The sequence below is a fragment of the Cuculus canorus genome, chromosome 15, assembly GCF_017976375.1.
Source record: "Cuculus canorus isolate bCucCan1 chromosome 15, bCucCan1.pri, whole genome shotgun sequence".
In the NCBI taxonomy this organism is placed as follows: Eukaryota; Metazoa; Chordata; class Aves; order Cuculiformes; family Cuculidae; genus Cuculus; species Cuculus canorus.
In genome coordinates this window covers 12,931,636-12,952,598 of record NC_071415.1, presented here as the reverse complement: position 1 = coordinate 12,952,598, position 20,963 = coordinate 12,931,636, and the positions used below count along the sequence as shown (strand labels likewise).

The 20,963-nt window shown below is 52.3% G+C and overlaps 2 protein-coding genes across 13 annotated transcripts in view; both read right to left on the bottom strand.

Annotated features, from left to right (window-relative positions):
* The window catches only part of INTS1 (integrator complex subunit 1), a 29,377-nt gene extending 21,029 nt beyond the window's left edge, over window positions 1-8,348 (bottom strand). For all 4 annotated transcript variants that reach the window (XM_054080844.1, XM_054080846.1, XM_054080845.1 and 1 more), the window contains exons 1-14: window positions 8,229-8,348; window positions 7,284-7,574; window positions 6,508-6,704; window positions 6,189-6,326; window positions 5,299-5,458; window positions 4,831-4,936; window positions 4,359-4,545; window positions 4,072-4,217; window positions 3,631-3,772; window positions 3,123-3,299; window positions 2,760-2,868; window positions 2,037-2,157; window positions 1,295-1,372; window positions 647-804 (exon numbers count right to left, since the gene is read on the bottom strand). In XM_054080844.1, the coding sequence (XP_053936819.1) occupies window positions 647-804; window positions 1,295-1,372; window positions 2,037-2,157; window positions 2,760-2,868; window positions 3,123-3,299; window positions 3,631-3,772; window positions 4,072-4,217; window positions 4,359-4,545; window positions 4,831-4,936; window positions 5,299-5,458; window positions 6,189-6,326; window positions 6,508-6,704; window positions 7,284-7,574; window positions 8,229-8,286 (2,068 nt within the window). In that variant the 5' untranslated portion in view covers window positions 8,287-8,348. The remainder of the gene's footprint in view (window positions 1-646; window positions 805-1,294; window positions 1,373-2,036; window positions 2,158-2,759; window positions 2,869-3,122; window positions 3,300-3,630; window positions 3,773-4,071; window positions 4,218-4,358; window positions 4,546-4,830; window positions 4,937-5,298; window positions 5,459-6,188; window positions 6,327-6,507; window positions 6,705-7,283; window positions 7,575-8,228) is intronic.
* Window positions 8,349-9,095: 747 nt separating this feature from the next.
* LOC104065991 (lysosomal alpha-glucosidase) overlaps window positions 9,096-20,963 on the bottom strand; it is a 17,311-nt gene continuing 5,443 nt past the window's right edge. For 2 of the 9 annotated variants that reach the window (XM_054080852.1, XM_054080854.1), the window contains 19 exons: window positions 18,082-18,643; window positions 17,729-17,874; window positions 16,613-16,778; window positions 15,996-16,092; window positions 14,892-15,011; window positions 14,521-14,639; window positions 14,320-14,451; window positions 13,429-13,539; window positions 12,505-12,618; window positions 12,269-12,353; window positions 11,794-11,911; window positions 11,301-11,434; window positions 11,030-11,181; window positions 10,710-10,858; window positions 10,477-10,618; window positions 10,167-10,265; window positions 9,877-10,041; window positions 9,649-9,795; window positions 9,096-9,419 (listed from right to left, as the gene is read on the bottom strand). In XM_054080852.1, the coding sequence (XP_053936827.1) occupies window positions 9,357-9,419; window positions 9,649-9,795; window positions 9,877-10,041; window positions 10,167-10,265; window positions 10,477-10,618; window positions 10,710-10,858; window positions 11,030-11,181; window positions 11,301-11,434; window positions 11,794-11,911; window positions 12,269-12,353; window positions 12,505-12,618; window positions 13,429-13,539; window positions 14,320-14,451; window positions 14,521-14,639; window positions 14,892-15,011; window positions 15,996-16,092; window positions 16,613-16,778; window positions 17,729-17,874; window positions 18,082-18,609 (2,787 nt within the window). In that variant the 5' untranslated portion in view covers window positions 18,610-18,643 and the 3' untranslated portion in view covers window positions 9,096-9,356. Of the gene's footprint in view, window positions 9,420-9,648; window positions 9,796-9,876; window positions 10,042-10,166; window positions 10,266-10,476; window positions 10,619-10,709; window positions 10,859-11,029; window positions 11,182-11,300; window positions 11,435-11,793; window positions 11,912-12,268; window positions 12,354-12,504; window positions 12,619-13,428; window positions 13,540-14,319; window positions 14,452-14,520; window positions 14,640-14,891; window positions 15,012-15,995; window positions 16,093-16,612; window positions 16,779-17,728; window positions 17,875-18,081; window positions 18,644-18,893; window positions 19,040-19,709; window positions 19,861-20,963 lie in introns of those variants that run through there. The other 7 variants (XM_054080850.1, XM_054080848.1, XM_054080853.1 and 4 more) reach the window with 7 other exon arrangements.

Genomic DNA, 20,963 nt, shown 5'->3' with positions numbered 1-20,963 from the left:
TCAGGATTAGAGCACTAAGAGCATATAAGATGTTCTAGAATCAAACTCTAATAATCCCTTCCCTCAACTCTGACACAAACGCATACAGTACAGCTGAACAGACAAACTCTCCAAGGATGCAGGAATTTGGATAAATGCTGAATGAATTCATAAGAGGTTAAGAGTTAAAGCTGCTTTTGTAACTACTATTCTGTAATAAAGTTTTAACAATGGAATTGGAAGGAGCATACAACACATGGGTTACTTACTTTAACTTCTAACCCTTTAATTTTTGCATGGCCTAAAAACTTCTATTCAATTTACAGTTTGTATAAAGAACTAAATTGAAATTAAAATGCTAACCCCAAACTTTGGGTGGTTATTCACAGTCCTTCATCCTCCACACAACCAATAATTTACCAAACACTCCATGACAGAAAATTAGTAATAGGGAGAAACAGTAGAAGAATATAAGCTTCTCTAGTGAGAAAGCACCAGTAGTACGTGTCTGGCTTTGAGTCAAATACTTAGCCATCATGACTAAAACATCCTTTAAGTGATGCAAAAGTTCTCTGGTAGGTAGCAGAAGCCACCTCAGCCCTGGGTGGCAATAAAAGGACACATACAGAAGGAACCACTGGCTGGCTGGAGCTTTGTGCAGTCTTACCATCTGCTTGCACAGCTGCAGCCCGCTTCACCAAGTGGTCAGCAAGCTCCATGGCATCCGCAGGGCCAAGAGGAAGGTCCCGCGACAAACCAATCACAAGGATCCGCATCAGAGTGTCTTCAAGGATGGGCACCTCGGAGCAGAGGCGAAGGAAGAAGCTGCATAAGACATGAGACATCAATCACACTTCTTTCGACAGGAGCACAAGCATTAAGGAAACCTTCCACAAACCCCAGAGTTCACCTGAGCAGAAGATAAATCACAGCTTAGTTTACAACCCTTTGTTTTATGGAGTATTGTTCATATTGTTTTGTACCTTTGCACTTCAGCCTGCTTAAGTCTGAGCTTCCTAAGGTTACTTCAGTACAAGCCACATAGTGCAGGGCTGTCCTCCTTACAATTACGGCATTAAAATAAAGACCAGCTTGGCACAGGGAATAGGAGTGAAAGAGGAAGAGGATCAGATGGAAAATGGAGAAACATCCCTCAATTTTAAGGCAATGTAACAGATGAAGAAAATCAAAGCACAGTTCCAAGTCTTTCCAAACATAGAGCTATAAAAGGAACACCAGAAAACACCCATTCCTCTGCCTTCAGCTACAGCAGCTCCTTGCCTGTACCCAGCAAAGGGCAAGGGCCCGCACTCACTTGCGGTCACTCTCAGGGGGCCAGTTGTCCCATTTGTAGTAGGTTTCTGGCTGTTCCGTGAAAAGCACCTTGTGGAGGCTGTAGAGATGAAGAGGACAGTAAACACCACCTGTTGCGAGGCTCAAACACATTAAACAGTTCAGTCACCCCAAACTGCAGCTAATGCTTCCCACCCTACACATGAAGGAGCCCCCTCAAATAAGCCAGTCTAGCAGAAGTAACAACATGAATCATAAGAGAGAACTATACAGTATGGGCATCGGGCACTTAACACTTCCCCCGAACACATCTCAGATACTACTAATTCCAGCTTGATCTGCCTCAGTAACACCTTGAGCCAGACCCCAGCAGAAAATCACAAGCAGACAGAGAAGACAACACTATCAATGGAGTCCTCAACCACACAGCCTGAAAAAGCATTCCAGTCAAAAGAACAATGACAGGTCTTCAGGGATCATGCTTTGTCAGGTACTTGGAAATTCCCTATTGGGTGGAGCCAAATAATATAAATCAGAAATATTTTCCATTATCATGTATTTCTGGTAAGAGGGTGCACCTGCAGGAATTCGTGAGAAGGAGACAATTCCAGACTGAACCCTGCTAAAACTGTTTCTGCTCCCTGTCTGATAAAGGGAGAGAAATCTGACAAACCCTAGCACATGTATGGTTTCTCATAGTATGTCATAAGACTGTTGGAAAAGCGACTGGTTATGCAGCCAGATCACCAGGCTGACACTCTTACCAGTGCACATAGTCCTTTGGAGCCAGCTTGCTGATAGATGGAACGACCGTGTGAAGCCACCAGACAGCATCTCGTTGGATAGCAGCAATCTGGTTCTGGAAAGAGCGCAGCACTTCCAGGTCTGAAAAACAGTTAGGTTACAAACTACACATGTATCAGAGCCTCGTCAGGAGTCAAGTGGGAGAGGTTGGCTGTTTCAAGAGCAAGTAGAAACAAGGGCTTCAAAGCATCAACAGTAAACTACGGAGAGGTATCTTGAACAACATTAAGCACTGACAGCACACATGCTTTGCCTTCTGCTTTGTTGTGCTGCAACAAAACCCCCGAATGCAGCATGGACAAATTAGCATTGTGAGAAGAGGACATCTGGGTAGCCACTTCAGCACCACCCTGAAGACCTGTTTTCTCAGTATTAGGTCATTGGTAATACTTACAGCTAACCCTCCAGGCGTGACCCAGTTCCTCAGTCCCCTCCATACAGTCCCCTTTCCCGTCACTTCAATAGATATAAAAAAGCACCTGCATGTTCACTGAGCTATGCAAATGCTACATCTACCAACTCTATCAGCCTAGAATGAAAGTAAGCACCCCTGTGCCTCCATTCAGAATGGAGGCTTCCACCCCTTCCTAACATCAGCCACCATGCTCCCCCAACCCTAGCACTGCCAGAAGACATCTACCAAGCTGCCTGTCGTCAGAGAGATCCTAAGTGGTTCTGCTTACTCTTTTTCTCTCCTTTGTCCCAAGCAATTCCAGCTTCCTTCACCTGGGCTGTGATACCAAGCATCATGGAGACAGCCAGCAGATCAGTTATGTGGATGACAAACCGCTCCTTAAAACAAAACACAAGTGAGTTGAATCAGCAATACCAAAGCTGCCTTCTGGAAAAGTTTTTCATCATCAAAAATGACATTCATGGATGCTTGGAAATGGGATGTGGGAACATTGCTATGAAATGTGAGACAAATACAGACTCGCTTGGATAAAAAAAGAGCAGAAGAAAGAATGGCCAGAAAAACACGTATAGAAAAGAGCCTAGTACAGCACTGGTACCTTCAGCAGCACAAGGGTCAGAGAAAGCAGTACCTTGAATTCCATTTCTGCATATTGGGCCTCCTTCCGTTCCTGCATAAGACCCAGACAGAAGGCCTGGAAGTTGATCTCGTGTTTTGTCTGTTTTATGATCTCTCGTAGCAGAGCCCGTGAAGCCCGCAGGTAATCATCCTTAGTAGTCAAAAGGTCCTGGAACACCATTGCTAGGTACTGAGGCCATATAGAAAGAGAAAGCTTTCAGTGGATTGTACTGCATCCATAAAATGAAAAGACACAAGGATACGATGCTAGTGGTATGCCTGTCCCTCAGACCCCTGGGGAGCTATTACATTTCTCTCACAAAACCTCATTAGCACAAGGCTGGTCACGCAGAATGTGGGAGTTAGAAAACACCCATGCACATTTATTCTTACAAGTGCAATAATGTGATTTCTAAACAGTATGATACAGATCACACAGCTGACTGTGGAAGGGTTTCACGTGAGCCCCAGTTTAACTTTTATGTCTTATCACCGGCAGTCATACAAGACACTATACCTACCTTTGGAGCCTGTTCTGAGCTATGCTGAAGCACAGTATACAGGATCTGCATGTTGTTGGGATTTCTTGCATTTGAGAGCTCATTGAAAATCACAAACTTAATTGTGGTGCCCAAGTTATCCCTGTGTGCATTCAGCAGCTCTCTGCAAGGGAAGACCAGAGGTATTTGAGCTGAGGTTTCACTGCAGCTAGACTCACTGTTTTGATTTTTCTTAGAAGTATTTAACAGGTGAAAGTGAAGAGGATAGAACAACACACGTGTCCAGCAATATGAAAGGATTACTGAGACTTCCAGGCCAATGAAATTCATTCAAATGTTATACAGAACGCCCCATGGTCCGAGCTGGTAGTTATACCCACTATGCAGAGACATGAAGACCATTAAGCCCCTGAGCACTCTTCCAGAGCGCTTTCTCTTTACATCACAGACCTGGTCACTCACCTGATACACAGCATGTAGTGGTTGAGAAGGACTTTTGGCTTTAGACGAATCTTGATGAGGTTGGAGATAACTTCCATGTCCTCTGAGCTGTGGGTGTTGCAGTTCATACAGACTGACATCAACAAGTCCTGAGCAGGCTTGGTCAGCTGCACAGGAAGAACAGAAAGGCTACAGCCACCTGCTGCCACAGATCAGAAACCTAACTGGCACGCAGTTTGTGGCCCTCCTCCTGGCTGTATTCCAGACCAGGTCCAGGAGACCTGTGCTTCAATAGCTTCTGTACTTACCTTTGGATTCTGCAGCCACATCTCCAGCCTCTGCACAGCCATTTGCCGCACCTCTTTGTAGCCACAGGTTGCGGTCAGGAGTCGAAGGAGGTTCCTGGAGACATTGTCCATTGGCTGGCGCCGGTTCAATTGGTCCCGCAGCATGTCTAGAACATATTCCTCCACACTCTCTGCAAGGTCATCATACCTGGGCCACACAAACTACATTTTATTCTTCACTTCCACACAAGCCAGCTTGGTCACAATTTGCAGTGTTCAGAGATCAGCATCCTTTCTAGTCTGTGGTACACATTATAAACAAACAAAAAAATCTACTCTTTCCTCCTCAAAGCAGTGATATCTGATGTTCAACATCACCTAGCACAAGCCACAGGACAGCTAATGCAGAGAGGGAGCTCCCTGCTGCAGCACGGCAAGAGTGGGTGAGCACAGACAGATTTGCCACACGGCTGTGTCAGACGAGATGCTGTACCTGGGCATGAGCTGGCCCTCCTGCTCCGGGCTCATTTTCTCCTCTGCAATCAGCAGCTCACTCTGGCTGTCTTCCTCCTCCGTCATGGAAGGGTGCGGACTACTCCCTAAGAAAGACCAGCACACAGCACGCTTCATGAGACAACTCCTCTTTCTAGAGATCACTCGCTCATACTACTACTCATTCAGCTTTTTTCAAGGATCCCCTTCAGCAACACTGGAGAAGGCCACAACCAGTCACCTCCTCACACTGTATCCATACATGCACATTCCCCAAGCCCCTTTCACTGCCTGCCTCAAACATCACCCAGAAATGAAAGAACCTCAGACCAGAAAAGCAGTGCCTGGAACTCAAACCCTGGTCTATGTCACTACGTACAGTAACAAACTATTCTCACCAGTCAGTAAGATTACTAGTCTCCATCCTCTCCCTACATCCTTGTTCCCACTTCCCAAACATCTTTCTTACCAGCACTAAGGTCCCCTCCACTACGTCCAACTTCCCCATGCAAAAGCATGCTCTTAGGAGGCATCTTTGTGTTAAAAGCTGTTTGGATGTTATCCACAAATGTCTTGCAGTGAGGGCTGTCCACCCAGATGCGTTCCCCTAAGGAGTCCTCAATGTAAACCTACAGGACAAAAAGCAGAAGACAATACAAACCATATTCCTGCCCTTTTTGTACTATTTAATCAAAACACTATTTATGAGCTTCCCAAGTTTGTATTTGTTTTTAGCTATGAAGTAGGAAAGCAGCACAACCATAGCACAGATGAAAAATGGAAAACAGATGACTGAAGGCAAATCATGTAAGAGCAAAAAAACCAACCATCACATCCCAACCTCTACTGAGCACCAACCCTCTCAAGCAGCAAAGCTGACCAAGTTTTAACAAAGATTTTACAACCATTTCTACCATCAAAATACAGAAGCTGGTCTTTTAAAAGCTCAGTCTTTTTAAATCAACAGGTTGTGTTAATCCTTATAGACAAACTAAAGAGTAAGAAGTCTCTGGAACATGTATAACAGTACAGATTGTCAAAAGCATCTCAAAAGGGAGCAGAGGTAAGGCAACACAAAATAAAGGAGACCATAGCGTTTAAACAACAGGTGGAGGTTTTCCTTTAATAAAACCAAGGACTCTGTTTTCTCCCTTGTCCATACAGCATAGGGTCAGACTCCAATTCCTGCCTCCTCCAGCTGCATTCCGCACGCTGGGCAACAGGTCACTACAACCTCGTCCCTTGTGGTGGGAATAAATACTGTTTCTATCCTGCCCCCAGTACATGCAGCCTTCCCAGCCGTGGGCAGTTTCAGCCAGCCTGCCCACATTCTGGCAGAAACCCCCTTAGTTCAACAACCTTGACAAAGATCTCTGGCCAGTTCTCATCCTCTTCGTAAGCTGCCATGAGAAGGTTGCAGGCCAAGACAGACACGAGGCTATTCCCTTTGGCTTTGAAATTGATAGAGGCATCTCTTCGGAGCAGGCTGCACAGTGCCTGGAATATCATCCACAGGAAGTAAACTTTAAAAACAATTCAGTAAGAAAGGATACAGAAAAGCTTTAGGAAATTAAATACAAATTGCAGCAGCTTGCCTCTGGCTCGAGAGCCATACTCACAAACTGGCACCAACAATAAGTCAGCAAACGTAAGAGTCCCGACGGGGCACAGCCCTCACCTCAATAACTCCTTCAGTAGCAAATATGTTTGGTTTGATTTTTGCCAGGTACATGAGGCTCAGGTACAGAGTGGTATCAGGTTTGGCTCTGTTCATTTTCAGCTGCTTCACGGCTCCACACAGCACCCCTTCAATACGGTCGTCATTGCCTTCTGCCTCTGCTGCCTCAATTTCATCCAGCAGCACTGTAGGGACAACTGAAATCACCCCCACACGGGCATTAGTATATACCTTCATGCAAAATAACCCTCCTGGGATGCTGGCAGAGCCAGTCACCAGGAAAGCAAAGCATGGACCTTTACCCTCTGCAATGGCTTTTCCCCACCCAATTGCTATTAAAAGTTCCGTGTTGCACCAGACAATACCCCTTGATTATTTTTTGATTAGTCTGTGTCAGAATACTCCTCTGTAAATGCACCAAACACCAGAAAACGGAATGACACTTCAAAACACAAGTAACGTTCAAATCCTGAGTGTACTAATTAAACATACGAATAAAATAACACAATACAGACTCCAAGATTTGCTCAGGGAGCCTTTTTAGATGATGATGCTGTTACGCAGCCATCAGAGAAAATAAACACAACCCAACACCAACAGGAGAGGAGACAGAACCGTGACTACGGCCCCATACCCAGCAGCAGAAATCCTTAAGGGCAGCACACAAATGTTTGTGGAGAAGTTTGTAAAAGACCTTAGGGATATATCTCCAGGAACAGGGAATGCGAATCTGCATCCTTGCCTGCCTGACAAGCGGAAGTTCAGTGAGGCCTCACCTTCAATCGGGATGACAGACGGTTCCTTGATGGAGGGTGAGATGGCTCGCTTCTCTGCCACAGCCGCCTCCGCCAGGCGTCCCAGAGCACTGAGGGGTGGCGTGGAGGAGAGCTTGGGCCGCTTGGTCAGGCCAGTCAGTCCCGCTGGGCCCGCCAAAGCAGCTGCCGCCTCCCGCTTACGCTCAGAGGGCAGCCCGGGGGGTGCTGTCTTCAGCAGCGTGACGGCAGCTTTGCCCTCACCACTCTGCCCTTTGGAGCCCAGCGCAATGAAGTCTCCTGGCGGTGGGTGTGCTGCAAGGGGACAGCAGGGAGACATGACAGCACAGTGATACAAAAAGTAACCACTATTACAAAAAGTGGAATATTTTGATTTAAGCTGAAGTAGAGTTAAGTTCAACTAAGCAACACTATTTATTGAAAGTCAGACAGAAGGCCCCTCTGATAGCGTGGGGTTTTATAGCATGTTTTTTCAAACAGCGGTTTTCCAGACACTGTTATGTCTTGTGCTCAGTCTGATCTCTGCTGAACACGCGTCTTCTTCTGCAATCACCTGTTTGCAGCCCTTCCCCATCTCAAACGCAAGGTCAGACAGAGCTGGAGCCAGCTCCAAATTAGCAAGAAATTTGCCCGCTGTGCCGTTCGTATTAACATAAATTTAGTCCTTGGAAAGCAACAGAATACACGTAAGATTTCTGGAAAAATTTATACACATGCAAGCAAGTGGGAAATCCCGCCTGTGCCCAGCTCTGGTCTCGCCGCTCACAACTGATGGAAACCTGGCCCCTCCCGTTGCCCAGGACTGATAAAGGGCTCTGACACTCCAAAAGGAGTCTTAAAAAGTCTATTCGCCGGCATTTTCGGGATCATTTTCGGGATCAACAAGGAGACGCGAGAGCGCCGGCCCGGCCCCTCCGCGGCGGGGCGGCCGCAGCGCCCGGGACTCACCGGAGGGCTTGGGCACGGCGCTGGGCCGGCGCACGGCGCCCGCCTTCGGCCGGTTCATAGTGCCGCCGACAGCAGTCCCCCCAACACAGCGGCCGGAAGCGGAAGCGCGGCACTGGCGGAGGCGGAAGTGAAGGGAGTGCCTCCGGCTCCCCCCGCCCCTCGCGGACAGCGCCCCCTGCGGACGGGAGGGGCGGTTGGTGGCACCGGGGGCGAGAGGCTCTGGCAGCGGGGTTGGGGGGCAGCGGCTGAGGGGATGGAATAGGGACAAGCGGGCACCTCGAATCCTGTGTTCAGTTCTGGGCCCCTCGCTCCAAGGAGGATGTTGAGGCTCTGGAGCGCGTCCAGAGACACGAAGCTGGGGAAGGGGCTGGAGAACACGTCTTATGAGGAGCGGCTGAGGGGACTGGGGTTGTTTAGCCTGGAGAAGAGGAGGCTGAGGGGAGACCTTATTGCTCTCTACAACTACCTGAAAGGAGGCTGTGGAGAGGAGGGAGCTGGGCTCTTCTCCCTAGTGACAGAGGACAGGACAGGGGGGAATGGCCTCAAGCTCCACCAGGGGAGGTTCAGGCTGGACATCAGGAAAAAAAAAAATCACAGAAAGGGTCATCGGGCACTGGCAGAGGCTGCCCAGGGAGGGGGTGGAATCCCCATCCATGGAAGGATTTAAAAGATGGGTAGACAAGGTGCTCAAAGACATGGTTTAGTGGCTTATAGGAATGGTTGGACTCGGTGATCCAAGACATTTTTTTCAACCTAGTGATTCTATGACTGAAAGTGAGGGTCTCAGGGGAATACAGAGACCCTCGTCGCTCCCCCCCATGCCACCAACCCCATCCCCACATCACACTCCTAGGCCAAGCTCTCCACGTGCATTTATTGCAGCGGGGACCGCAGACGCCCACACCTCGACACAAACTGCTCACCCAGGACCACGCTGGGGGCACCCAGCAGCCAAGCCCCCACCTCACCAGCCCCCATTCCCAGCCGTGCTGGAGAGGGGCCACACAGCAGCAGGTGACAGTCCCCACCGCCCGCTCCATGGCAGCATCCCAGCCTTGAGGGCTGAAGCATCAAGCATCTCCCAGATGGGTGGTCTTGGCAAGGTGGGGGTGACCTGCGGCCCCCGACTCACAGCCACTGCAGGGAGAAGCCCTGGCTGAGGCTGAGGCCGAGGTCACTCACTGTGAGAACCTGTGGGAAGAGAGGAGGCGTTTTGGGGTACAGCCCCAGCAGGTGGATGCGGAGCATCCTTTTCCCTACCCAGCTTGGCTGAGCTCCACTCCCCCTGAACCATGGCACGTGGTTGAGGAGAGCCGCTCCAGAATCCCCACCCACCTCCTCAGCCATCACCCCTGAATAAGGGCTGGGGGAGGAGGGATGGAGACCCCCAGGATGGGGCACCCTAAGACAGGGCCCATACCTGGTTGTCCAAGTAGGAGAAGGGCTTCTCCTTGCCATCCAGGAGAACCTTACTGGGTGGCTCCTGCACTCCAAAGATGCTCAGTGTGCCAATGGTGACCTCAGTGGCTTCAGTGCTGGTGTGGAGGATGGTGGAGGTGAAGATGTTCTGTGGGAAGGGATGGCATGAGCTCAAGGTGGTCAGATGCCACAGGACCCCTCAGCCCTGGCCCTCCCCACCACCTCCCACCTGCGTGACGTTGAACACCACATAGGAGTAGCTTCCCCGCTCAAAGGTGTCCAGGCTCTCGCCATCATCCCAAAAGAGATCCCCCCAGGCAGTGGCATTCGAGGACAAGGCCACGATGAGACGCAGGGGGTTTCCTCGAGTTGCTTCACTGGTGGTTCCTGGTTTCTGGAGTTCAAAGACAGGGGTGCTGTAGGGCTGTGAGCCCCCCAAAAAAGGAGTCCAGGAGCTGACGTCCTAATAAGGACACATGCTATGGACAGTCCCTACAGAGATGATAGGTGGGCGCTCACCTGGGTGGGCAGAATGGCACCCTCCCGGACATGCAGGTTGAGGCGCTCCAGGGGGGCTGACATCTTCAATGTTTCCCCACTGCTGTTCACCGAGGAGCCCTGGGCAGGTGGTGAGAGACATAGGAGTAAGGAAGTTGGGGGCACACTAGGGGCAACAGTGTGGGGCTTGAGCATGGATCTGGGGAGCAGCCAGCCCCAGCCCCTCCTCCATCGGGCCTTGCTGGGCTCAGGCATGGCTCCCCACCCACAGCCCTGAGATGGTCAAGCAGGGACCATCTGATCCCCATCCAAGTGCCACAGCGCTCCTCACCGTGTAGAAGTCATACCACACGCCTCGGGGAAAGTAGCCTGAAACCGAGTCCACACCAGGTTCCAGCACTGGTGTCACCAGCAGGCTCTGGCCCCACAGAAACTGCCTGTCTAGCTCCAAGGTGGCCACATCCTGGGGGAACCTAGAGCAGATGGAGACAACACTTAGATGGAGGCCGCTTCTCCATGATGCAGCCTAAGCGTCTCCCCAGCTCCCAGTGGGGATGCACTTACTCAAAAAACAAGGGCCGGGTAACAGTGTCCCCTTGCAGATGGGCACGGTGGAACAGGGTGTAGAGGAAGGGCAGGAGGGAGTAGCGGGTAAGTAGCACATACTTCATGGCTGTCCTTGCTGCTGGGCTGAACGCTGTCGGATCCTGGGCCTAGGGGCGATGCAGAGACTCAGTGGCCACCTCATCTCCATCCCTGCCGGGCACCCTTGTTACCACGTGCCCTCCCACAACCTGCATCCTGTATGCCCCATCCCACATGCTGCATCCCACATTCCACATCCCACTCCTGGGACGTCTCCCACCAAGTGCACCACCCTCGACCTTCTCGTTCTGTGTGTTGTGGTTACGGGCAAAGGGGTAGAAGGCACCAAGTTGCATCCAGCGGGTGCACAGCTCTTCCGATGTGCTGCCGGAGAAGCCACAGATGTCCGCCCCAACCAGTGGGATGCCGAAGAGACTGAAGCTCAGCATCCCTGTGGACAGGGATGGTCAGCAGAGCATAGGGAGTTCTGGAAGCGTCTCTGAACAAGCAGAAAGCTCAGTGGAGCTGAGGGTACTGGTAGGGGCTCTGTGTGCAGCCCATGCCACCCACCTGGGATGGAGTAATACATGTCTTTCCACTGGCTCCGATTGTCGCCCAGCCAGTGCCCCGAATACCGGCCCTGGCTGGGGAAGGTGGAGCGGGAGATGACAAAGGGGCGCTTCCCCAGGATCTGGATCAAGGCACTGGAAAACAACAGGAAGACTCGCAGGCAGGAAGTGAGAGCATCCCACCAGGAGTTCATCTTATCCAACATTGCTGAAGGGAGAGGTCTGGTCTCAGGTCAGCCCTGTGGTGCCAGAGGGTCGACCGCGGTGGTACGGGGAAGGCTCAATACCAGCCTCATCCACCTACCCTCCCAGAGCAGCACCAGTTCCACCCCACCCTCTGCTGAGTTATTCCCATCCCAGAGGCTGTGAGCAGCCAGAGCATCTCCCCTTCAGGTCGGGCACTCAAATCCCTGTTCTTCTCCTATGCAACCCTAAACAGCAGGATTTTGCCCCATCCAATCCCCAGGCCAGTGGGAAGTGGGATGCTTGGGTACCTTGCTGTAGCTTTGGCTTCCATCAGTCCGTAGAGGTTGTGGAGGTTGTAGTGCACCGAAGCTTTCTGCTTCGCTGAGGCACACACTGTCTTTGCAGAGATGGAATTGCCCAGCACGGCTGCCAGGAGAGAGATCCCCCATCGGGAAGCAGCAAGGCCAGGTCACAGGGAACACAGACCCCTCCATGCTTACTGGCTCTGGGCCAGCCCTCCCACACATAGGGGCCAGCCATTGCTGCCAACCCAGCACCAAAAGCTCATGCAGACAGTTCCATCCTGCACTCTGACACAGCCCCGACAACCATGTGAGGCTTGGGCACAGACACCCACCCACACAAGTAGGAATAGAGAGGTTCAGGGTGTAAAATAGAGACATGTCTTTTAAAAATGTTCTTCTCCCATAGCACTCGGCTACCAGTGATTTCAAAGCACGTGGCACCCACCAGCCCAGACTTATATTTCATCTTCCCTCTTACCTGGGGTGTAGGGTGGGCTGTCAAGCTCTCCTGGGGGACACCCATCTTCAGACCCATCCATGAAGTTGGACGGTTCATTCATGTCCTAAGCAAAGAAAATCAAAGCAATTTAAGGGGTATATTTTGGGGATCAGTACATAAACCTGGAAAAGCTGCAGCTGAGGGACAGATGATTCTGCTGGGACACACACTGGGTGCAAGCCTAGAAGTGACCCAGGGGGCAAGGAGGAACTTACAATCCAGAGGCCATCAAAGGGTACATGGGCATGGAAGCGCTGCAGGTTCTCCAGCCACCATTCGTGCGTGTCTGGGTTGGAGAAGTCTGCAAAGGCAGTGAAGCCAGGCCAGACCTGTAGGGAGACCACAAAAACATCAGTTCAGCAGGCAGGAGGCTTGCAAGGGTGGCCATGAGGAACAGAATGCCACGGGGCTGTGAGCATGCTGAAGGACCAGGGAGTGAAATGGGCAATGAGACAGAAGATAAGCCCAGGCTTGACTGCTTCAAGTCCTGGCTGATGCACACACAGCATCCCTCCTGTCTCTGTGGTATCTGTGAGCCTCGGGGTGCTGGGGACCTCCCCACAGCCAGGCAGGCAGCAGCTGATGGAGCGGCTACTCTGCCTCTGTTTGCATGAGCCCTGACACCACCCAGGCCAGGGCACATCAGGGAAGAGCTACAATTTCTCCACTCCAAGAATTTGGACAACTCATTTTTCACCAAGTTTTCAGGCTTCATTAAAAAGCAGCCTCCTTGTAGATGGCAAGAGAGAGCTGGTGGGTGCAAACAGCTGGGGAAGTGGGGGGACAAACAGCTGGAAACTGCTGGAAGGCAGATCTGGAGGTGTATGTCCATTGTGGACAACCTCCCCTCAGCCAAGAAATGGGAAGGGAGAGAAATCAGATGACTGGCCTTGGGCAGCACCGCCAACTCTGTTAAGCTCATATGACTTTCACGGGCTCCTCTGCTGGGCAGAGCCTGGCTCCTGGGGCTGGTAGAGATGCCAGGAGGTGACATGCAAGGCCGAGGGCTGAGCCAAGCTCTGGCAATTGTCCTGGAGAGGTTTCTCAGCTGTTTGGCTTTCCCTCCTGTACAAGAGGTGAAATCCCAGCCTACTATTACACAACCCCACAAGGCTGGGATTTCCCCCAGAGCTCCTTACCTTCCCGATGAGCGGCTGCCCTTGGGTGGTGTTGAGGAACAAGCCCCGTCTCAAGCCTTCATCGAAAGGCCAGTAGGAGCCCTGAGGGTTAGTGCTGCTGATGCCGGGATCCTGGGGACAGAGCAGAGGGTTAGCGCCTTTTCCGGTAGGCCATGGCCCCTTCCCCCTGCCAGGCCGGTGTGAATCACAGAAGATGACAATCCAGACAGAGTCAGCCAGAGCCCACACACAGCGGCTGTTTTCCCCAAGGGGAACAGAAACTGCCTTCAACAATTCCAGGCACGTTTTCTAAAATGTCACTTCTGCAAGTCCCCAGGACCTGTTAGGGCATTTTGGGAAGGGGGGAACAAATATAAGAAATCTTGTGCTTAGGCAAGAAACTTGGGTCACAGCTAGGCTTGGGCTACAATGGGGAGTTCATCAGGGAGGAAACCTGACTTTTCCCTTCCCAGGACTCCCTGGCCCCCACTGCCCCTAGCAAGCAGAACCCACGTACCCTTTCCTCACAGAGGTAAGAAGAAAGATTACAGATGGGTCACAAGATCACAGCACACATGGGGATGTAGTGGCACTCAAGCCAAGCATTTACAAGTTCAACAGCCTGACTCACAGTTCTTCCGTTCTTTTGCTTATGGGGGAGAGAGGCATCCTTGTACTACCACCACAGACAGGAGCACAGCCCAAGAACCTGGCCTGTGCCTCCCTGGCCTCTGCATTAGGGAGATTTCCAGTGGCAGTTTGCAGATGCATGCCCAGCACTGGGGATCGGCCTTGGATAAAACCCCCCTGGCACCTTGGATGCTTAGCCAGGACCTTCAGCATCCCTTATGCCTCTGCCTTGCATCCCAGCTCTGCAGCAAAGACAGCACAGGGTGACAGAAGGGTCAGTACCAAGATCATAACGTAGCGCTGCCCGTGTTTGTGGAGGTCTTCCACCAGTGAGGGGAGGGAGGCGAATTTCTCATGATCGAAGGTGAAGTCCCGGTACCCGTCCATGTAATCAATGTCATTCCACTGTGCATCCTGCAGGACAGAGGCTCAGGGACGGGGTGACAGCACCTCGACCATCCTTCCCTGGGTCTAGGGGATTACCTGGGGGATCTGGTAGTTCCTCATGGCTCTCACAGTTTGCCACGTCTCATTGCTGGAACCGTAGCCCCAGCGGCAGAGGTGGAAACCAAGTGCCCAGAGGGGTGGCATGGCTGGGAAACCTGCAGAAGGAGCGTGGGAGCATGAATGGGAGTTCCAAGATGACAACATTTCAAACAGATAGAGGAGGTGAAGGGGAGAATGCTGGAATGCTGGAATTCCTAACATGCTGGAAGGAATGGGGATAGGATGGCAGGGGACTGCTGACCCTTCCCCAGCTGGGAGAGCTGGTGATGGTGATGAAGCTTGGGTGAGACAGGGATGGGGTGCGGAGAAGTTCCCCCAGATGGGCACATTGGGGTGTGGGCACTTACCTATCACCTGCTGGTACTGCTGGATGACCATGTTGGGATCGGGCCCCAGGAAGATGTAAAAATCCAGCACTCCCCCAATGGTCCTCCAGGTGAGGCCCGGAGCTGGCTGCAGGGCCACCTCTTTGTGGGAAGGGGAGAGAAAAAGATAGTAAGAATCAGGGAGCAACTCCCAAACCCAACGTCCACAGCAAGGACCAAGCAGCACCACAGGCAACATTCAGCCTCTGGCAGGGGTACAGAGAAATCCCTGCCCTGTACTCAGTGGATGCTAAACAGGCACCTGGGCACTTAAATAATCACAGCCCAGGGATATCACTGATTTACACATGGGGAAAGCTCACTTTCTTAAAAATTTACACTTTAAGCCCAAAGCTGTGCTATTCTCCCAGCTTCCACTTAAAGATCTAGCACATCCAGGGCTTTCCTTCACATCCTCCCTCCAAGTCCCCTCCTAAGTGAAGTGAGAGTTACTTGTATGAGCCGTCGAACCTCAAACTGCATCTCCTGTGAGCTCCTGCTTGGGAGCATTGCTGCAACAAAGCTGAGCACAGCTGGAGCTCCGAGAGCCCAGCCTGTGCAGCATTGGCCCAGCTGGCTGCAAGCGGCAACTGCTGGGAGGGACAGGTGGTTGTCAGTGCTATGCCCGACAGGGCAGAAGCCCGTGGGACCTGCTGTGTTATCAGCTGGCACACACAGGCAGATTCCAGGGCTGCAGCTGGCAGAGCACAGCTGGGAAGAGTATGGGTGGCAGACGGCATCCCCAGCTGCACCCCAGCCACATCACACAGCTGGGCCTCGGGGGAAAGGCCATTTTGGGTGGAGACAGAACAGGCTCGGACCCTCACATGAGGGACTTGCTTTTCCGACAGCAACTTGGCAGCTGGGCATGTGGTTAAACTGCTCGGCAGTTGCTAAAGAGCCTCGCTGTAGCCAGGAAACAGATGGCTATGCTCAGTAACGGAGCCATCAAACCACATCTTTCCCTTTTACGGCTTCCTCTTGCCCCATGTTCCTGGACTGGCCACTCAGAGGGCTCCCATCTGTCCCCACCTGCCAGGTCCTCCTCTAGGGACAAGTCGGCCCAGAGTGCCCCAGGACACCTACCCATTGCATTGCTGTTGAGGAGGAAAACCCCATGAGCATCTCCACCTTCCTCCATCATCAGGTAGAAGGGATGAGCGCCATAGAGGTTGAATGACTCCTGCAAAGAGAAGGTGCTGGGTGAGAGAGCAGTCCAAGGCAAAGCAGGAGAGCTCCACATCACTGTGGACAAATAAAGGGCCCTGAGTCGTATCTGCTGACAGACATGATTCACCACCTAATCAGGCATCTGTCTCCCCGCTGTGGAGGACAAGTCAAGGGATAAGGAACGATTTGGAGCTGGTGCTCAAGGCCATGGGAGGCTCCTTCCTACTCGCAGCTTGGGGGCTGCTATTGAGCTAGGCTGGGTGAAGGGGAAGCCTCCTGCCTCACCACAACCTGTTGCATGAGTGGCAGGGTGGAGCAGAAAACAACCAGGGCTCTTGGAGTGCCAAGAGCATTTTGCAATTGCTCCGAAATTCTCCCTGGTACATATCTGCCTATCGGCTTCAATCACCCTCTACTTCTCCCAGCACCACTGCCCACTCCTGCCATGTTTTCCCAGGGATTGTACAATACTCTGGAGGGTGGTACCCCTGTCCTCACTCCCTGCACTCCTGCGGGGACGGGGGAGATGATACCATGGGAGGCACATCGCGTGCCCACAGTGTGAGTGTACTCCAGTCCAGGCTGTGCAGGAGGGTGCTGCGGTGCTCTCCCAGCCCATAGAGAAATCTGGACGGAAGCAACGTGGATATCTGGAGAAACTGGTCAGCGAAGATCAGGGGGGCCACGGTGGTGTTGAGCCTGTCCAGGTGATACCAAGGGAAACAGCAGGTCAAGAGGGGATGCTGGCATCCATTCAGATACATTTGCCTATGAACAACTTACCTCTAAACTCTTAAAGCATCCCCAAAAGCCAGCAGCCTATGTCCCACCTCGCATCTGGCCTAAACATCTTGGCACAGGTGGCAAATTTGGGTCTGGCCGGATGCGAGGCAGAGCCTGAACCAACCTGGCCCAGTTTGGTGCAGCCTTGCCTTTCGCACCATAAATTTCCACCCCAGGTTATTATTAACCACCAAGGCAATGTGGTGGTGAAGTTTCTCAGCCTGTTGTTGCTGATAAGTAGCTCCCAAGTAATGTATGGACCACAGGCACCAGCAAACGGGAAGGAAGAGGAAAGGATGGGGTCTAAAAACACCCTGGCCGTATGTCAACCAGCCACTGGTGTTCACCAATGGCTTAGTGTAGTCAAAGCCATGGAGGTGACAGAGAGCAGCACAGCAAAGCCACCCATAGTCCTTTTCCACAAAAAGCTTGGGACTGTGGGTGTCTGTATAGCTTTGACAGTCAGGGAAACCCCAAAGCAGGATGAAACAGGCAAAGCCACAACCCTTTAGTGGCCCACTCCTGGTCCCTTATTGGTGACATGTTGAGGACCTGCCCAATGTTTGGCTGCTGTAGGTCCTGGCAAGGGTACTGGGAGGCTTTTGGACAGGTGCTCATCCATTCTTATCCCACCCAGTCTAGCCACGGCCACCACAAGCACGTGGCTATCCCATGGGGCTGGGAAGCGACGTGCTGCTGCATCCCCACATCAGCACTGCTGGAAAGATGAAGAATAATTATTAGCTGGAGACCCCACAGTGTGGTTTATCCTAGCAAAAAACCTTTGGGAAGCATGCTGGATCCTGCCTATGGCAGAGTGAGCTTTCCCCCAGCCGTTGTGGGATGCGAACAAGGTGGGTTCTTACAGCACCGTCCCTGTCGCCTTGCGCCGCAGCAGCATGCCAAAGGGAGCCCGGGAGAAGTCCAGGCTGTAGATGGGGTTTTCGGCTCTCTTTGTCGCCCGGGGAACCTCGAGGGGAACCTCATACCGTGGGTTGGCTGCATCCGTTATCTACAAAAGGAGAAAATGTGCTTCTAAAGACCAGTAAAGCAAGAGGGCAAAGGGCTGGAGATACTCATTGAGGCTACACACAACCATGCCTAGAGCATGGTAGCTTCCAGACTCTGTCTGACCAGGGGATGATCACCTATGAGATGGAGAGTGTAGGGATGCAGGAGCATAGTCACGAGCTCTGGAGGGCGGCCATGGGGAGCTCACCTTGATGTGCAGCCGTGTGTCTGTCTCAAACTCCACATCCAGCCGCAGCACCTCGATGTCCTGGGGATAATAGGCCTTCTCTCTCCGCACCAGCACCCCCACCATACCCAGCGCTGTCCAGTTGAGGCTTTCCAGGGTGTAGCTGGGGAAGTCAGGGGGGTAGAAGCACCAGGGCACCCCCCGCTTACCCCCTGCTGGTAGGGGGCTCTCGATGAAGCAGCATCCCCGGCTTTCACAGAGCTCCTGAGTCACCACCACGCTCTGTTCTGGGTAGCAGTCAAAGCGGTGGCTTTCAGGTACCAGGAGACATTCCGGGGGTGGTGTGGGTCCAGGCCAGCCCCCCGATACTTGCCGCAGCACCCACACAGTGATGGTGCTCAGCAGCACAGCAGTCACCAGCAGCCCGCTGCCTACCCACCACGAGGCCAGCTTTCCGTGGCCAGGGGGTGTTGGGGTGGCTCCTTCCTCCTCCACCCAGCATGCTGCTGGCTGCGGCACTGTCGTTGTCAGCTTCTGGTACGACTTCATCGTCCTGGTGCTGGAGCAAGGAGATGGAAGCAGGCTTGAAGAAGACAGAGAGGGGGAGCTTGCCTGAGTCTCGAGGACAGCTTCACTGCTACTATCGCCCACAGTTTAGGCAGAATCTGCCCACCTCTGCCCGCCTCGGCACCCTGCACTGTGATGTCTGCACCCTTGGCTAAGATGCACTCAGCAAACTCGGCAAAGGATGGCTTTGCTGAAGTGTGGATAGACGCTGCCACCCGACTCTCTGACAACCCCAAGGAACAAAGCACCATCCATCTGAACCCCACCTGCTCTCAGTGGGTGGCAGAGCGGCCTCTTAAGGAGTTTCTCCCAGGTCTGAATTTATGAGCTGCAGCGTTTCTGGAAGCTACAAGCAAAACTGAGCTCCCTCTGCCTGCTGGAGCAGAGCCGTGATGCTGGGGAACTGCAGGTCCAAGGTGTGGAGCATCATCTACTCTGAGCATCCTCTGTAAGCACCAAAAGCCCTGAGTCAGAGGTTTTAGCCCTGGGGAGGGCTACTGAGGGATAGCAGGGAATATGCCTTCTGTTTTTGCCTTCCGCTAATAAAATCTGATTTTAACAACCTCTCACGCAAACATCCCCTGGACTGTGCGCGGAAGAGACACCCATGCATAAGAGATACAACTTTCTTCCCTCCATCTCCTGCCCACACCACAGCCACTCAGACCCTGCTCACCTCTACCTCGCAGCCTCCAAAACCTCAGCAAAACGGCTCACCCCGAAAAGCAGATTTTATTCCCCTGCAGCCCTTCTCTGTCTCCGGCACTGAAACGGCTCAAGCTGCCAAGGGCCCGGCTCCAAAGCCACCCCCGACTCCCCCACGCAGCGTTTCAGCCTTAACGCACCCGCCCGTCGCTTTCCCACGCGTGGGTGACACCGGGATGGGGTGGGGGGGGCAGCTCCCACCTCCTTCCCCCCCACCGCACCCCCCCGCACACGAACCCCGGGGCAGTCACCAGCCCGTGCCCCCCATGCTCCCGCCGGGCCGCCCCGCGATGCCGCCGCGGCACCGGGTGGGAAGCGAGGGGACACGCACAGAGGTGTCCCGGGGGGGTCCCCAAGAGGCGTCGCGCCCCGCTTACACGCTTACACGCACGTGTCTCCTCTTGACATTGTGGCTGCGGGCAGGGAGGGCTCCGGCGCTGCGGCCCCGCCGTAAACACCCGACTAGGCGCGCAGCTCCTACCGCGCCTCTCTAATAGCAGCGCCTCCCAACTCGCCCCTCCCGCGGCTCCTTCGCAGCTCGCTCTGGGTCCTTTGTGGGGTTTTTTTTTTTGTTTGTTTATAAATATATTTATTATGATTAATGGTATTTGAAAGCCCCGAATGGGATAATATGGGAGATAAACGATTTTTTAGGTTTTTCCCAGCCTAGGTGTACGCAGATTCTCAAAATCCAGAGTATTAATTAATTAATACCTGAAAAGTAGCCTGGTTCCTACCTTCCCTCTAAAAGCAGCACCTTCAAACTCGCCTCGGCTCCTCGGCAGCTCACTCCTATGCTCTGGGTACTTTTTTTTTTTTCTTAAATATAGGTATTATTCTCAATGCTATGGAGCGTGTCCAGAGAAGAGCAACAAAGCTGGGGAAGGGGCTGATGGAACTGGGGTTGTTTAGCCTTGAGAAGAGGAGGTTGAGGGGAGACCTTATTGCTCTCTACAATTACCTGAAAGGAAGTTGTAGAGAAGAAAGTGTTAGGCTCTTCTCCCAAGTGACAGGGGACGGGACAAAGTGGAATGGCCTCAAGCTCTGCCAGGGGAGGTTCAGACTGGATATCAGGAAAAGATTTTTCACAGAAAGGGTCATCAGGCACTGGAAATGCCCAGGAAGGTGGTTAAGTGACAATTCCTGAAGGTATTTAAAAGAAGGGTAGAAGAGGTGCTCAGGGACATGGTTTAGTGGCAGGTAGGAATGGTTGGACTCGATGATCCAAGAGGTCTTTTCCAACCTGGTGATTCTATGATTCTATTTGAAAGCCCCGAGGGGGAGAATATGGGAGATGAATGATCTTTTTAGATTTTTCCCAGCCTAGATGCATACAGGATCTCAAACCCTAGAGTATTAGTTAATTAATTAATTCCCCAAAAAGTAGCCTGGCTCCTACCACTCCTCTCTAATAGCAGCACCCCCACACTTGCCTCTCCCGCGGCTCCTCGGCAGCTCACTCCTCTGCTCTGGGTGCTTTGTGGTTTTTAAAAAATATATGTGTTATACTCAATGCTGTTCGAAAGCCCCGAGGGGGAGAATAATGGAGATTAGCGATTTTTTTTTCCCCCCAGCCTTGATGCATGCCAGGGGCTCAAAACCCAGAGTTAAAGCCTCTTCCCAATTCTAGG